This window comes from Emys orbicularis, chromosome 3 (assembly GCF_028017835.1).
Source record: "Emys orbicularis isolate rEmyOrb1 chromosome 3, rEmyOrb1.hap1, whole genome shotgun sequence".
NCBI lineage: Eukaryota > Metazoa > Chordata > Testudines > Emydidae > Emys > Emys orbicularis.
Genome location: NC_088685.1, coordinates 85,049,986 through 85,067,552, shown reverse-complemented (window position 1 = coordinate 85,067,552; position 17,567 = coordinate 85,049,986). Strand labels below are relative to the sequence as shown.

Genomic DNA, 17,567 nt, shown 5'->3' with positions numbered 1-17,567 from the left:
TTCCTCTAGGACCCAGCTTCATGGCAATGAGATGCCAGTGGGTAAGCCCCCTCCGCTACTCCCTCCCTTCAGCCCTCTGCTCCAGTTTAGAGGCAGCAGGCATCTCCCTCTGCTGCTCCTTCCTGCCTTCAGCCCTCTAGCCCTGGTTCTCTCAGCCAGAAAACTCTTTGTTGCTCTTGTGTTTTCAGCCCTCTCCCAGGAATCTCACTTCCTGACCAAACCAGTCTGCTCTGACCCTTTTAACTCACTCTTATGTCTCTTATAGCTTCCCAGATGCTGCTCCACTCTCTTAATTAGCTCAAACAGGGAGCACCTGAACTGGAATAGGAGAGCTAAACTCAGTTTCAGGCCAGCCATCCTGTTACAAGTCGCTACTGATTTTATTTTGTGAAGGTATGGAAATGGGCATTGTGTGGATAGATCATGAGCTTGGAGACTTAGACTTTGCAGAAGACATCTGTCTGATAAATAAATCAGTTGAAGATATGCAGTGAAAGACAGATGTTCTCTCAAATTCTGCCAAGCAAATAGGTCTTATCAAGAAATCAAAAATTGATGTTAGGAACATTCATTTACCTGCTGATGATTTTATCTACTTGGAAGGTGAAGCCTTGAGAAGCTGTTAATAAATTTATTTATCTGGGTAATATCATTCACCATAGTGCATGTTTGATATAAAGTCCAGAATAGATAAAGAAAGTGCCATATTTCAAAATCTCAAAACAGTATGGCACTCCAGTGTGACTAGCAAAAAGACCCAACTTAAGATCTTTAGAAGCAACATCCTAAGCATCCTTGTATATGGAACAGAGTCTTAGGGAAAAATGAGTCTATCCAGGACAAATTGAACAGCTTTCAGTGCAGGTGTCCGTGTAGAGTATTCAAAGTAAAATGAACTTGTAGAATCAGTAATGAGGAGTTCCTAGAATGGGCACAACTACATACAACAATGCAAGTAGAAAAGAAGAAGAGATGGACATATTTGGGATATCTTTTAAGAATGCCTGATAAGCTACCTAAACTAGCATTTCATTGGCAACCCAGCAAGAGATGGAGAGGCTGACCAGAGGCACACTCCATAGCTCAATAATGGCTGAAGTGGTATGATTAAATATGAATATAAAAGACCTGGAAAAACAAGCCCAGCAGAGTGGTGGTTGGCACTGTTTGACTTCTGTCTTATGTATCTGATGGTGCGGGACTGATGAGGATCTAATGTTATTTGGCAGCTTAAAAAAAAGTAGGGCTAGCACCATGTGACCAGCCAGATTGCCACAGACCACTTGTGGTCGATATACTATAGTTTGAAAGCCAATATTATAATGCATGTCTACATGAGGTGAGTTGAGGCTGGTTTGGAAACATTTAAATGAAAATTTCTAATTTTGGTTAAATGCAAAGTTACAGGTGAGAACTAACAAACCTTGTTAGATTTTTTTTTTTTTTTCTTCTACTGGACAGCTTCTCCCCTCAGTCATGGCTAAGTGTAATGTTTCCCACTTGTGGAATGCAATGTTGTTGCTGGAGACTTAAGGAGTAAGTCCTGCCCTTCAACTCAGGACAGCTGAATTACTGCTTCTGGTGGCTAAACAGACTGGTGGGTCAGTTTCTCTGACCACTTTGTTGTAAAACATTTGTATTCCTTTTTGTGCAATAGCAAATTAATTTCAGCTTCTAGCTCCTCTCCTGAGCTAAGGAATCCCTTAAACAGTGAGTTTCTAACTGTCTTGTTTTTCCAGTACAGTACCTGTTGAGCAGGCCCCTTTGCCCCCCACAGTGGCAGCAAAGAAGCCTTGTAAGCATTGAGCAAAGTCCAGGAGATGCTATAGGCAGTTTTTCAGGATCCTCAGAGGGTGAGATATGCCCTGCTGCCACAAACAGCCAATAATTGCTCTGTCAGTGCATGAGGCTTTGAGCTGCACATTCGTGCCTGGCCCTTGAACCTGTCCGAAGCCTTTCTCCACCATGGGAAGGTTTGACCAAGAGTATGAGGATTTGAAAGAAGAAGAGAATCCGTTGCATCGTGCACAGAGTAACTGGCAAACTCCAAAGATTTCAGATGCCAAAAAAGCAAAAGCAAAGCATCTTCATTGTAAGCCAGCCAAGTGAGGAAATGCTATGCATAAATTTCATTTTCAGTTATAGCCATTCACACCAAAAGATTTTCCTATACTTAGGGCATGGCTACACTTGCGACTTAGAGCGAATTAAAGCAGCCCAGTGCGCTCTAACTCACAACCCGTCCACTCTGGCAAGGCACGTAGCACGCTCTGACTCCGCGGCTAGAGCGCTCCTGGTACTCCACCTCGGTGAGTGGAATAATGTTTGATGCGCCCCCTGGAACGCCGCAGTGCCAGTGTGGATGCCCTGGTCTGTTAATGTGCTCTGATAGGCCTCCAGAAGTGTCCCACAATGCCTGTTCTAGCCATTCTGGTAATCAGTTTGAACTCTACTGTCCTGCCCTCAGGTGACCAACGGTCAGACCCGCCATTTAAATTCTCTGTGAATTTTGAAAATCCCCTTCCTGTTTGCTCAGCCAGGTGTGGAGTGCTCTCAGCGAATCTTTCCAGGTGACCATGCCTCCACGCACCAGGCAATCCCCAGTATGGAGCAATGGTGAGGTGCTGGACCTCATCAGTTCCAGTCCCAGCTGCGCTCCAGCTGTAGGAATTAAGATACCTTCGAGAAGATATCAAGGGACATGATGGAAAGGGGTGTGATGGGTTGGATCACAGAAACCCCCTTGGGGCTGCCAACTGATGTGCCAAGATTACTTCTGCCCCTGCTTTCCCTGCCAGCTTGGGACTCCAGCACCCAAGCCTTCATTCCTCCCAGCCTGACTCCCAGGAAGGCCTGCCTGCAAACAGAGCCATCCACAGTCAATTGTCCTGGTTGATGGGAGCCATCGAGATTCCAAACCACCATTAGTGGCCCACACTTTGCATAATTACAATAGGCCCTCAGTTATATTTAATATTTCTAATTTCAGATACAAGAGTGATACATTTATACAAATAGAATGACCACACTCAGTAGATTATAAGTTTTGTAATGACACCTTACAAGAAACCTTTTGCATGAAGCATATTTTAGTTACATTATATTCACACTCAACAGCATACTTTCATAAAATCATATAGAGTGCAACGTCACAAGGGGCCATGACCAGGACGCACTGCAGTGCAGGGTTAAAGTGAAGGAGCTCCGGAATGCCTACCGCAAAGCCCACGAGGCAAACTGCCGCTCTGGTGCTGCCCCCGCAACCTGCCGTTTCTACAAAGAGCTGGATGCGATACTTGGGGGTGACCCTACCTCCTCTCCGAGTACCACCATGGGCACTTCAGAGCCCAGTTCAACAAGACGGGGAGGAGGAGTAGCAAAGTGGGAGTGAGGGTGCTGAGGCGAAGGAAGACACCTTGGAATCCCTAGATGTATGCAGCCAGGAGCTGCTCTCAAGCCAGGAGGAAGGTAGCCAGTTGCGGTGGCTGGTGCTTGGGGAAGGACAAACACCAGAGGAGGTGCCCGGTAAGTGGCTTTTATTTTGGGGAGGAAATTGTTCAGTGCGGGCTCTTGGGGCGAGGAGGGTTAGGGCTGCATGCATGCCTAGATGTGGAAGAGGGCGCTGATGTGCTCTCTCACATCGCAGTAATTGGCCTCCGTGATCTCTTCAAAGGTCTCAGCCAGAACTTGGGCAATGCGCTTGGGCAGGTTTCTTGGGAGAGCCACTGTGGTCCTTGTCCCAGTCAGGCTAACATGTCTGCGCCACTGTGCCGTGAGGGGTGCGGGGACCATTGCTGCACACAGGCAAGCTGCATATGGGCCAAGGCAGAAGCCGCATTGTAGTAGAAGACCCTCCCTTGCTTCCCAGGTCACCCTCAGCAGCGAGATATCTTCCAGGATGAACTCCTGTGGAAAATGTGGGGACAGTGTTCAGTATGGGGCCCCCTGCAGCTGTTGGCTCTCCCCAAGGCACAGAAACCCAGAGGACAGTACAGCCATGAAACAATCATTCCCCCTGGATCCTGTACTTACTCACCATTTTGGGGCTCCCATGGGTTATGTGCACTCGTTTTGGGATGGGCACATTATGCTATTTTGTAGACTGTTTGCCCTCCTTAAATACGGGGGAATCATTGCTCTGTCTGGTGTGAACAATGCTGCCTCTGTTAAGTGTTGCATTTTGCCTTTACAGATGCAACCTTGAGATCTCAGCCGTCCGTGTTATCACCGGCCGAGAGGCTGCAAAGACTCAGGAAGAGGCCATGTAGAAGCAAAGAAGACATGCTGCATGAAGTAATGCAGCAGTCACTTAACGAGACTCTTTCACTCTCCCTCCACTCCTGCGCTTTTAGGAGGATCTGCCAGCAGAATGTGGATCAATGCGGATTTTCGGCACAAGTGCGGAGCTGCGGCAGCAAAGCATGGATCGGCTGTTAAGCATCATGGAGCGCCAAGCGGACTTGATCCAGGCGCTCATAGCCATGCAGGCAGAGCACTACCGTGCCTGCCCCCCCCCCCCCCCCCGCATCCCTTGTCCCAAAACTCTTTCCCTTGTGCCCCCATGTCACCTCCAACCCACTTTCCCCAACATCTGGGTTCTTATTGCCACCTGTAGCTTCACCACCCAGCCCTGAAAACTACGACCCTTACCCACTTCACTCAGCCCCCATCACCATGCAGTATAGCCATCCTGAAGTGTAGCACTCATTGCACAGCACTCCAGACAGGAAGGCTGAGTATGATTACAGGACATATGCAAATCTGTGATTGTACCATTCCTCACCCCACCCCTTTGCCCTTTCTGTTTCCAAAGCAGTTGTATTTCTTTTCAATAAATTAATTTTCTTTTAAATAAATGGATTTTTTGGCTTTGAAAAAATTCTTTATTATTGCATAAAGTAAAAGATACCTTAGCCCAGGAAAGCAACAGGCACTGCAAGTCAGATTAGCAAACACAGATTCCTACTAACATTGGAACCACTGCACTTCACTCCCGTGCAGGGCACCAGACATTACTGGTGGCTTTCAGCCTCAAATTGCTCCCACAAGGCATCCCTAATCCTTGCAGCCCCACGCTAGGCCCCTCTAATAGCCCTGCTCTCTGGCTGTTCAAATTCAGCCTCCAGGTGTTGAACATCGGCGGTCCATGCCTGAGTGAAGCTTTCACTCTTCCCTTCACAAATGTTATGGAGGGTACAGCACGTGGATATAACCGCGGGGATGCTGTCATCAGCCAGGTCCAGCTTCCCATACAGAGAGCGCCAGTGGCCCTTTAAACGGCCAAAAGTACACTCCACACTCATGCTGCACCAGCTCAGCCTGTTGTTGAACTGCTCCTTGCTGCTGTCAAGGCTCCCTGTGTAGGGTTTCATGAGCCACTGCATTAAAGGGTAAGTGGGGTCTCCAAGGACCACGATGGGCATTTCGACTTCACCTACAGTGATCTTCTGGTCCGGGAAAAAAGTCCCGGCTTGCAGCTTCCTGAACAGGCCAGTGTTCTGAAAGATGCGTGCGTCATGCACCTTTCCGGGCCAGCCTGCGTTAATGTCAATGAAATGCCCACGGTGATCCACAAGTGCCTGGAGAACTATAGAGAAATACCCCTTCCGATTAACATATTTGGAGCCTAGGTGGGCTGGTGCCAGAATTGGAATATGCGCCCCATCTATCGCCCCTCTGCAGTTAGGGAAACCCATTTGTGCAAAGCCAGCCACAATGTCATGCACATTACCCAGAGTCACAATTCTTCTGAGCAGGATGCGATTAATGGCCCTGCAAACTTGCATCAACACGATTCCAACGGTTGACTTTCCCACTCCAAACTGGTTAGCGACTGATTGGTAGCTGTCTCGAGTTGCCAGCTTCCAGATTGCAATAGCCACCCGCTTCTCCACCGTCAAGGCAGCTCTCAATCTCGTGTCCTTGCGCCGCAGGGTGGGGGTGAGCTCTTCACACAGTCCCATGAAAGTGGCTTTTCTCATCCGAAAGTTCTGCAGCCACTGATCATCATCCCAGACTTTCATGACGATGTGATCCCACCACTCAGTGCTTGTTTCCCCGCGCCCAAAAGCGGCGTTCCACGGTGGTGAGCATGTCCGTGAATGCCACAAGCAATCTTGTGTCATATGCGTTACTCGAGTCGATATAGTCGGAGTCCTCACTGTCAGTTTGGATCTTAAGGAATAACTTGACTGCCAAACATGACGTGCTGCTGAGACTCGTCAGCATATTCCTCAGCAGCTCAGGCTCCATTCACGCAGACCGAAAGGGAAGACAGAGCGCGCAGCACAAAAAATGTTGAAAGATGGTGCCAAATGTGCACGGAAGCAGAGGGATTGCTGGGATGTGAACCGATGCATTACGGGGCGCTTCAGGTGCTTGGCTGGCTGGTTCTTGCTCATGTGCTCAGGGTCTAGCTGACTGCCCTAGGTGGGGTTGGGAGGGAAATTTCCCCCAGGTCAGATTGGAGGTGATCTTGAGGAAGCTTTCGCCTGATTGTGCAACGTGTGGGTGACTTGCCAGGGTTATCTAGATATATCTCACTTGATCATTTCCCTGCCATTCCACTGGTGCCCCATAGTCTCTCCTATTCTCTGCCTATGGTGCTTAGTAGTCTAGTCTCTTGTGGGCAGCAGTATTTTCATCTAATTTCGGTTATTGGGTTTGGTGTGTGAGTGGTGGGTGGTGGTAGTGGACTGGGTGGGATATAGAAGTGGTCAGCTAGAGGCAAGGACTGTAGAGAGACTCTGAAGGGAGGCACTCTCTAGAGAACTTCTCATCTAAAGAGGGATTGTTGACTCTGGAACCTGTGCCTGGTCCATCAAGGCCCAGCACTGAAGTATCCTTACAAACTCACCGTGATCAGGATCAATACCTGTATTAATGACCCCAGAGGCATATGCAGCCACAATAGAACTGCTTAACCTCTCAGTACCTGTGTCCCTGGCAGTGCAGGACGGTATTCAATCAGTACAGATTCCTTGGTTCCTACTCCGCCTTGTCAGCAGCATGCAGTATCATTATCATTCAGCTTTCGGTACTTCAGAAACCAATGCAATCGAGGTACAAGCCAGCAATGATATCCCTGGTACCACCATCTCTGGGATCTGGCCACCTATCTCCAGTTCCAACGGGCTCTACTCCCCTACTATCAGAGGACTAAGCCGTCTTCCTCAGACTCGGTGTTGTGGTCTTCTGTGTCCCTGTCTAGGTGGGATGCATAACCTGTGTCAGAGATTTGGAGGTCACAGATCTCACAGAAGTTCCAGTAGTGGCTGCCTCTTAGGGGGCAATGGCATGGATAAGGGTGGATCTCAGGGCCACATTCTCCTGCTAGGACTTAGAATCATAGAATATCAGGGTTGGAAGGGACCTCAGGAGGTCATCTAGTCCAACCCCCTGCTCAAAGCAGGACCAATTCCCAACTAAATCATCCCAGCCAGGGCTTTGTCAAGCCTGACCTTAAAAACCTCTAAGGAAGGAGATTCCACCACCTCCCTAGGTAACCCATTCCAGTGCTTCACCACCCTCCTAGTGAAAAAGTTTTTCCTAATATCCAACCTAAACCTCCCCAACTGCAACTTGAGACCATTACTCCTTGTTCTGTCATCAGGTACCACTGAGAACAGTCTAGATCCATCCTCTTTGGAACCCCCTTTCAGGTAGTTGAAAGCAGCTATCAAATCCCCCCTCATTCTTCTCTTCTGCAGACTAAACAATCCCAGTTCCCTCAGCCTCTCCTCATAAGTCATGTGCTCCAGCCCCCTAATCATTTTTGTTGCCCTCCGCTGGACTCTTTCCAATTTTTCCACATCCTTCTTGTAGTGTGGGGCCCAAAACTGGACACAGTACTCCAGATGAGGCCTCACCAATGTCGAATAGAGGGGAACGATCACGTCCCTCGATCTGCTGGCAATGCCCCTACTTATACAGCCCAGAATGCCGTTAGCCTTCTTGGCAACAAGGGCACACTGTTGACTCATATCTAGCTTCTCATCCACTGTAACCCCTAGGTCCTTTTCTGCAGAACTGCTTCCTAGCCATTCGGTCCCTAGTCTGTAACAGTGCATGGGATTCTTCTGTCCTAAGTGCAGGACTCTGCACTTGTCCTTGTTGAACCTCATCAGGTTTCTTTTGGCCCAATCCTCTAATTTGTCTAGGTCCCTCTGTATCCTGTCCCTACCCTCCAGCGTATCTACCACTCCTCCCAGTTTAGTGTCATCTGCAAACTTGCTGAGAGTGCAGTCCACGCCATCCTCCAGATCATCTTCACCCACCTCAGTTAGTTTCCTTAAGTGCGCACTGAGCGCATCGGCACTACAGGTGACGTTCTCTGGTGTTAAATACCAGAATCTGTACTGAGCAGCTAGAAGTTGCTTGGGCAGCTCCCTCACCACAAGACATAGAGTAGGCATTGCTGTTGCATCATCTTCCTTATCACCAGATAAACCTGTAGAATCAGTAAGTGACTCACCATCAAAAATTAGGGGTCCACATGTTCCTGTACCTGGATGATTAGCTGGTCAAAGGCTGGTTCCAGACTCATGTGCTGTCCAGTGTATCCATCATCCTGTGCACATTCAGTGTGCTGGAGCTCCTAGTAACTTGGGACAAATCAATCCTGAAACCAGTACAGAGAATAGAATTTATTAGGGTGGTCTTACACTTTATGAAGGCCAAGGCTTTTTTACTGCAATTGTGGTTCAAAGCACTATGGGGCTTAGTTCTAAAATTGAAGGCACATCCTCTGACCATAGTGTGCAGCTGCCTTAGATTCCTGGGACACATGGCAGCGTGTGACCTATGCAGGTCAGACATCCTCTGACCTATGCAGTGCAGCACATCGGACTGCACCTCAGAAAGCTGCAAGGATGGCTTGGTTCAGTGTATGCCCCAAGTTGCCATCATTTAGATAGAGTGGTTTGACTACCAATGTTAGTTTTGTCTCTGGACTGGTGGATGGACCCTCAGGAAGTCTGTATGGTGGTCCCCTTTGTTCCCCGTAAGCATAGCTCACTTTAGTCACAGACGCATACCCCCTGGGATGGGGGACGGGACAGGACACATGAGATTTGTAGGTCTTCAAAGATCTAAAGACTCATATAAATGTCAGGGAGTTGCAAGCTGTTGGTCTAACCTGTTCATACTTCCTTCCACACATCAAGGGGAAAAATCTGCTAGTCTTATGTGACAGCACAGCGACTGGTTTTATGTAAAGAGGCAGGGAGGAGTGCATTTTCCTCAGCTATGCCTGTGCGACTTTTGCATAGCAAATTTGATTCACCTCAGAGCTGCTTACCTTCCAGGGGTGCAGAATAGATTGTCAGATCAGATGAACACATCCTTCTCCAATGGCCATGAGTGGTCGCTGAGTCCCGACATGGCCAGATCCATCTTCCAGCTAATGGGGACTCCCCAAGTGGACCTTTTATCAACAAAGGCCAATAGGAAATGCCATCAATTGTGTTCCCAGGGAGGTCTTAGCCAAGACTCATTGACAGATAAGTTCATGCTGTCTTGGAAGAACTCCATCCTGTATGCCTTTCCTCTGATTCCATTACTGCCCAGAGTTTTGTCCAAAATCAAGCAAGACCAGGCTCACCTCATAGCACCTGCATGGCCTCGGCAACACTGGTATTCGACCCTGCTACCCTTGTCACTCAGACCTCTACTTTCTCTCCTGTTTGACCCAGACATGAATCATAGGGCCATATGCACCTGCTCGATCCCAGCCTACAAGCCCTCCACTTGACAGGTGGATACTTTATGGTTAACACTGTTAGAAAGGGCTGCTCTAAGTATGTTCAGGAAGTACTTCTGGTCCCAACAGAAAGATGTCCCCCTGGAACAACTCCTATCAGTCATGTATTAGATTATCTTTTACACCTAAAACATCAACATCTGGCAGTTACCTGTATCAGAGTACATCTGACAGCTATGTCAGCTTTCTACCCCATAGTGGACAGTAGATCCCTTTTCCCCAGCCCCATCACCGTTAGGCTTCTATAGGTCTTGGACAGATTATACCCACAGTACGTGATCCTATTCCTTCATGGGATCTGAACTTGGTGTTGGCAAAATTAATGGGGACCACATTTTGGACCTTTTGTAACTTGTTTTCTGCTCCCTAACTACAGAGGTGTTATTTTTAACTGTGATTACTTCGGTGAGGAGAGTGGGTGAGTTGAGAGCCTGGGTATCAGAGCCTCCCTGTACAGCTTTTCATAAGGATAAAGTTTACTTCTACTCTCGCCCTAAGTTCCTGCCAAAGGTGGTGTCTAATTTTCACATTAACCAGGCAATTTATTTACTGACTCTTTCCAAAGCCTCACTCTCATAGAGATGAGGAGAAAATTCATTTGTTAGATGTGATGGGAGCTTTAGCTTTCTACGTCGACCTGTACTAAGTTGTTTAGGTATTCACTCCATCTGTGACCATAACAAAACTGCATTGAAGGAAGGACCAGCCAGTTTATGCTAAAACGATTTCATCCTGGATTTCTTTGTGCATTCGTTTATGCTACAAGTTGGCTAATGTGACTCCACCAGCTAGGGCGTTGTCCCATTCAACTAGCGTGCATGCAGCATCACCATTTTTCTGACTAAAGTACTTATTCTGGACATTTGCAAAGTGGTATCTTGGTCAGCAGTGCACACATTTGCTTCTCATTATGCTATAGCCCATCAGCTCAAGAGAGATGCCACTTTCGGACGTGGTGTTCTCCAGTTTCTGTTGAAGTAGATCCCAAGCCCACCTCCAGGTTGTTCTGCTAGTGAGTCACCTACAGTGGAATAGACATGTAATCACTTGAAGAAGTGGTTGCCTACCTTTCCATAACTATTCTTCGAAATTTGTTGTAAATGTCCATTCCATGATCCACCCTCCTTCCCTTCTCTACTGGAGTCTCTCCGGTAAGAAGGAACTGAGGGGAGCTGGGGACACGGTGGTGCACGATGGCAGAGGGCACTCAAACTGTCTTGATGAGTCTCACTGAGGGAAAATGTTCTGACAACTGTGCACCGAGCACACACACACCTATAGTGGAATAGACATGTGCAACACATCTTGCAGAACAACAATTATAGAAAGGTAGCTAACCATTTTTTTCCCCCATCAAGGTATTTATTGTACTGTAGGTGTTTGTACCATTGGAAGCATTACAAATCTGGACAACTATATTAAACTGTTAAATCCTTCTATTCACCTGTTCTTTCGATGTATTTGTACATCTTGCACATAGTTATTGAGCCAAAATAGTTTTGGTGAAATTTTCAGAGCTTCAGAAACTCTTATCAGTTCTCTGCATCCTTTAGTAGACATATTTCCAAACCCTCTTTTTAGTTGACTGAATTTTAGAATTTTGTTGGTAAATACTGACATGGAGACAACCTTCTCCCCCCTCCCACCCTCCCTTAAAAGTCCCTCTGATTTTAAAAGAATTCCTTGCCATTTTGTAACAGGTTTGTTTTCTTTTATTCTCTCCAGCTACGAGCTTTGGTATTGCATTGCCAGCTTGGATTGTGGATCAGAAAAATTCTCTCTTGGTGAGTTAACATAACTTTATGTAATATTCCATGACACAGCCTCAGGCATTAATCCTGCAAGTATGTTAAGCCTATGCTTAACTTTATGCATGTGAGTATGTATTGACATATCAGATGTTTCTACTTTCAAGCCCATCACTCATTTAGAGTGTATCATTCTTCCCTGTTTCCATGGAGCAAATTTCAGAATAAGAAGTGATAAAATAGCTTAATTGTAATCTTTTTGGGAGTATGGTGCTAACACATGCAGAAATGATGTTGACATGGTAGCCTGGTCATTATACCTTCTATAAGTGTAAATTTGCAGTTGCATAGAATAGCTTAAATTATAGAGTCATAGGACTGGAAGGGACCTCAAGAGGTCATCTAGTCCAGTCCCCTTCACTATTGGGAGGACTAAGTATTATCTAGACCAGGGGTTCTCAAACTGGCGGTCGGGACCCCTCAGGGGGTCGCGCGGTTATTACATGGGGGGTCATGAGCTGTCAGCCTCCATCCCAAACCCTACTTTGCCTCCAGATTTTATAATGGTGTTAAATATATAAAAAAGTGTTTTTAATTTATAAGGGGGGGGGTCAGAGGCTTGCTATGTGAAAGGGGTCACCAGTACAAAAGTTTGAGAACCACTGATCTAGACCATCCCTGACAGATGTTTGTCTAACCTGCTCTTAAAAATCTCCAATGATGCAGATTCCACAACCTTCCTAGGCGATTTATGCAAGCACAGAATCAAATATATACACATGACTATACACATGTACATTTCTTTATATAGAGGTATAGCATTGAATTTCTATATAACTTACTGTACCCTAGCAATTCTGCACCCACAGTTTAAAAATCCTTTCTATTACATTACATTGCTACACGTTAGAACTGACCCTTACCTGCTTGCTCAAGAATAGAATAACTAGATGCCTTTCCTTAAAATCACTACTTAGCAGACAACTTTTGGATAATTAAAACAACCCATCCAAGACAACAGATAGGCATTTTAAAGAACGTACTCATACAAAATATTTACTATATTTAACTGGTGAAAATTTCTGAATGAGATCTTGCTTCTGATCCATTTAGTTGTTGTAGCCTTCAAAATCATAAATCTCAAGATGGCTCCTACAGCGATAAATTTAGCTAATTAATGCATATGTATGTAACAAAACTTCTTGTGTGAAATATAGTTAGTAATAGACTTGTGTATATCAAATATTTTTCTTTTTAGGTTTTGCTGGTATATGGACTAGCATTTATGGTTATTCTTCCAGTTGTTGTGGTAAGTATTACCTAAACTAAAGGAAAAAAACTTTATTTTTATGAATGGAATGAGGAGCTCTCAGGGCTTGCTTCTAAAACAGCTTTGTCTACAGTCTAGTAAATATGTTTGCTTCCATTTTAAGTACACTTGCAGAAAAGCTCTTATGAAAAAGGATGCTGTGCTATGCCATGATGCTTAATTCTGTTGAAATTCATGACCCATTGTTTGTAGAATTTGCCCATCCCTTTGTCATGCATTTTTATATATACACAGTATTGTCAGCCTCAGTCAGAAGTCATGAGTCAGGTCCTCAGAATATTAGCTGAAACATGAAATGTTTAAAAACTGTTGGATTCTTTTCATCTGCCTCTTGGTATTTGACTTTTCAGGATTCATTTTGTCAGGCTTTTCTCTGAAATTCTGAGGGCTAAAAACTTTTTAAATGAAAGTAGGGATTCTCAGGACTCCAAGAGCTGGGACTTTAAGAAAAAACATTGACTATCCTGAAAGTTTACAACACTGTATATATTCTGCTGCATAGCTTCTTTCTGCATTCCTCACAATTGGGGAATACCTTTCATCTACGGCATTTGAAGGCAATTCAGGGTTGTTGCTGAGCTTCAGCCTTGAACAAAGGCCACTCCAGGGATGGAACTAGTTGGTGGTTCAGTTTCTCTTGATAACTTTGTCTTATAATTTTAATTTTTATTCATTTTTGTGTAGTAACAATTTTATTTCAACTTTCAGTTTTGTGTGAAAGCTTTGTCTCCCTCTTCCTTGGACTCTCCCTGTGAAAACTCCCTTTGTGCTCTCCTTTCCCATGCATATAGTTTCATATTGAATTTTGAGACTCTGGTTACTACTACACATGGCCAGCTTACAGGCAGCTCAGCTCCACCACTACTGATGGCAGGTGGCTACTGAACCAGAGTGTGGGCTAGGGAGAGACCATGCTTCTGCTGACCTTATCTGCCCAACAAAGCAGCACTAGCTTGTGGCAGGATGTAGGAGGTGAGGGAAAGTGAGCAAGTGGGGAGTACAAAGAAGTGAGTGTATGTGATAGAATGAATACATGTGGTGATTATTTGTATTACCATAGTATCTAGGAGCTTCAGTCAAGGACCAGGACCTGATTGTGCTAGGTGCTGTACAGACACAGACCAAAGGACTGTCCCCACCCCAGAAAGTTTACAATCTAAATATAAAACAAGAGACAGTAGGTGGAGATAGATGGGGGTGTACAAGGAAACAGTGAGATAATATTGGTTATAGGGAGGTGGGATTTAGGGAGGGGAGAAGACTTGGGTTAAGGGTATGGAGAGAGGAGATGGGAGGATAGGTGAAAGTAGGGGTAAAGAAAAGAGAAGCAAAAACATAGAAAACATAAACGGGAGGATAGGGCACCATTCTCTCTTTCCCGTATCTGTCAAAATCACATAAGCACTCCTCCCTTAGAACAAGTAGTATTCTGTTTTATTCCCTTTTGAAAATCTGGTCACACTAGAAACAGTGTTCATGTTTCATATCTGAACTATTTTTGTTTAAAAGTATTGTAAACATTTGCACCAGTTCAAAGGTTCAGTGGGACTTTTATGAATCTCTGTGTACAAATTCATCAGACTGTTGAGCTTAACCTATTTTGACCATTCATATTCTACTGATATTACAAAGCTGTCTTGGCCCATCAAAGACCATAATTGGCTTGTTTGGCTTCTGCAGAACAGAGTTTTTAAAGTAAAGGGCACAGTCAAGAAAATGCGCTGTAAATGTGTGTGTAGGGACTGAGAGTAACCTGTGGTTGTTAGGAAACTTAGGTGACTAGCTTTCAACTCTAGTGACTGGTTTGTATCAGTTTACATTTTCAAGGCTGTCTCTACAAGAAAAAGAGCTAGAAAAATAAAAAACATAAAAGCTGAAGTTGTTGTTTACATTTGGAAGTCCCCCAAATTTGGAGGAAAGGGAGGGGTGGCTGTAAATCTCCTAGGCTAGCAAAGCTCAGCTGTGATGCTAATACATAAAATAAAAATAAATTTTCAGAATTATTTTACATAATTTATACTGTTGATGTAGATTTCTTGAAGAATGAATGCAAAGCAGTTAATTTGTTTCTAGTCACTTTCACCTTCTAGTTGACATGAGCTAACCCAATCTTGCAACCTTTGGTTTATAAACACTTCAGGGGGATATTTTTGGTAACTTTTAAAATGTTAGAATTACCTTTAGTCTTAGAGTTGGTAAAAGCTGATTTTTACAAAACTGAAATTGAACTGACATTGTTCCATCATGACTATGTTAAGATGACAAATTCAGACTCTGTAGGGTGAATATAATTTTTTTTTGTTTTGGATATGAATATTGGAGGTTGGTTCTGAATAAATCCTGAATTGAAAAGCAGTTTAGTTGTGTTTTAATGTATTATAGTATTTGATAGTTATAATTAAAAGATTAATCCTTGACACAGTATATCCTTATTGAATGTCTTAGGGTTCTTGGTGGTACCGATCAATACGCTACAGCGGAGATCAGATTCTCATCCGCACAACTCAAATCTATACATATTTTGTTTATAAAACGCGAAATATGGATCTGAAACGTAAGTAAAAAGGGTATCTGAAAAAACAGGGTGAAGTTGGTTAAAGGTACAAAGTTGCCTTTTAAACTCCTTGGGGGGTCATTCTTCATTTGAATACCTCAGTGCTTATATGGGGTGATTAATATAACCCCATTGTAAGGTTGGTTAAACGGAGGCACGGAAGCTGACTTGTCCATGATTACATGTTGAGCCACTGCCAAACAGGATTGTAACCTAGGTCTCCATGCCCTCTTTACTTCTGCTGTAAACATGCTGTCACTCATAAGCTTACTGTTGGAAAAATCCCAAATACTAGAATTCTGGGGACCCAGAGTATTTTTAAACATTTACATTACCAAAGAGTTAAATGTAGAATCAGAGGCACCAGACATAATATCATAGCCAAAGTTTCTGTCATTGTAAATATCTGCTCTGAAAGACTTAAACCTTGCTCCATACCAAAACATGGAATGTCCTTTTCAGATGACTTGTTCATTCAATGTATATGGCATGCCTAATTTTCTGTCTACTCATACTAGGTTTTTTAAATAAAAATCTTTATAGGTAAAGTCTGCAGAACTCTCACAATGGGTCTAACCCTTTGGAGGCAGAATCAGACCTATCAATCAAAGCAGGGTGACAGTTACTGTGCCCTTGAAGACCTGGTTAGTTTCATCTGTCTACAATAGCTGAAGGGTTTACCAGACCTGCTAGAGCAACCAGAAAACAATATGATTAAAATGGGATCCTCTTTATTCTTAATATTTGACTTCCTGGATGCTAAGAGTTACTGAGGTGTTGTTGTTTAGCCTTCGGGGCTATGCAACAAGATTGCTGGAAACACCCCTTTTGATACTCCAGTAGCTGGCTGCGGCGTATCTAGGTAGGTTGTCTGGCAGGAACACCTCACGGCAAACAGAGAAACAGAAGATTTCAAGGAAGAGCGCAAAAGTGCCTTCGTTAACCGAACCCTGTTCATGCCATGGGTTGGCCATGTCCCACTGCTTTTTCACTCTCCTCCAGCTGTAGAGGGATATGAGAGAGAGAGAGAGCAGCCCAGACATGGAGTAACAAGTAGGCTGTAGGGGGCCTCTTGGCTGACCACTTTCTTCTGACCATTTCCTCTGCCCTCTTTAGCAAGAAGTTAATCAGCCCTTATGTAACATTGGCTTGCTCACTTTGGGATTTAGTGAGATAACAGGGCTTCCCTATGCGGGGGCTTCCTCTGGCCCTCTTTGAACCTCTGTAAAGTTCAAGGAGCCTATTAAAGGTGTGTCTTCACAGCACGGTTAGCTCGAGTATTACCCCTAACTTGGCTCCTGTCCCCACACACACATCTCTAGCTCGAGTTAAATGGTGCTTTAAGATCGAGCTAGTAATACAGTGAAGATGCAACAGCTTGAATTACAACTACTCATCATCTAACCCAATCTGCTAATCCAGTCACTGTGATGTCAGTCAAATCATTCTGTGCAACTCGAGTGTTGTTTTGAAGCGTGGTTGCTCTCACTGGAGCTAGGCTAGCTCGAGTGCAGTCAGCTTGAGTTAGTACACTCGAGCTAACTTGCAGTGAACTCCACCCACGGGAGCAGTTCTCTCTTCAGATTCCCTTTTCATTGATATCCTATTATCTTAGAACATGGAGGCCACTCTCCCTGTGTGCTACAAAGAAATGGGGGAAACCCTGTAAGGTGAGGGAGAAATGTGAAGATACTCAGCAGTAGGAAGTTTTTATCTGAATTTCTTGTTCTACCTAATAATCTGTGAATTAAAGTTTAAAGGAAATAGCTCTACAGAGCAGCTTTGGAAGCATCTCAAACTGGCTAGGTCTTCAGGGGTGTGGCTACTCCCTGCCTGTCATAATTGACAAGTCCAGTTCTGCCTCTAAGGAACTGCAAGAAGGGGTAAGACGCATTGTAGTGGATCCGCAGTCTGTCCTGCTCGAATAAAGGAAATTTTTGCATAAGTTATGATATATTTTCTATACTCTGTGATATGGCAAAAGACAAACTTCCTGGCAATACAATAGAGAGAAACTAAACTCTCCCTGCTTAACCCGTGCCCTGAAAAAAGCCTAGAGGAACAGATATACCTTACAACATATGCCAAAGGCAGAAAGGAAAAACGTATTCTTTTGGGCTAACTGGGGAAATAAAGTAGAGAACCCTTACCTGAGAGGACCAAGCCTCCAGGCTC

The 17,567-nt window shown here is 44.7% G+C and overlaps 1 protein-coding gene across 1 annotated transcript in view; it reads left to right on the top strand.

Annotated features, from left to right (window-relative positions):
* Positions 1 to 17,567, top strand: part of SEC63 (SEC63 homolog, protein translocation regulator) — a 113,018-nt gene that overhangs the window by 43,859 nt on the left and 51,592 nt on the right. The window contains exons 6-8 of the mRNA XM_065401045.1: positions 11,486 to 11,544; positions 12,767 to 12,817; positions 15,284 to 15,392. Coding sequence (XP_065257117.1) covers positions 11,486 to 11,544; positions 12,767 to 12,817; positions 15,284 to 15,392 — 219 coding nt within the window. The remainder of the gene's footprint in view (positions 1 to 11,485; positions 11,545 to 12,766; positions 12,818 to 15,283; positions 15,393 to 17,567) is intronic.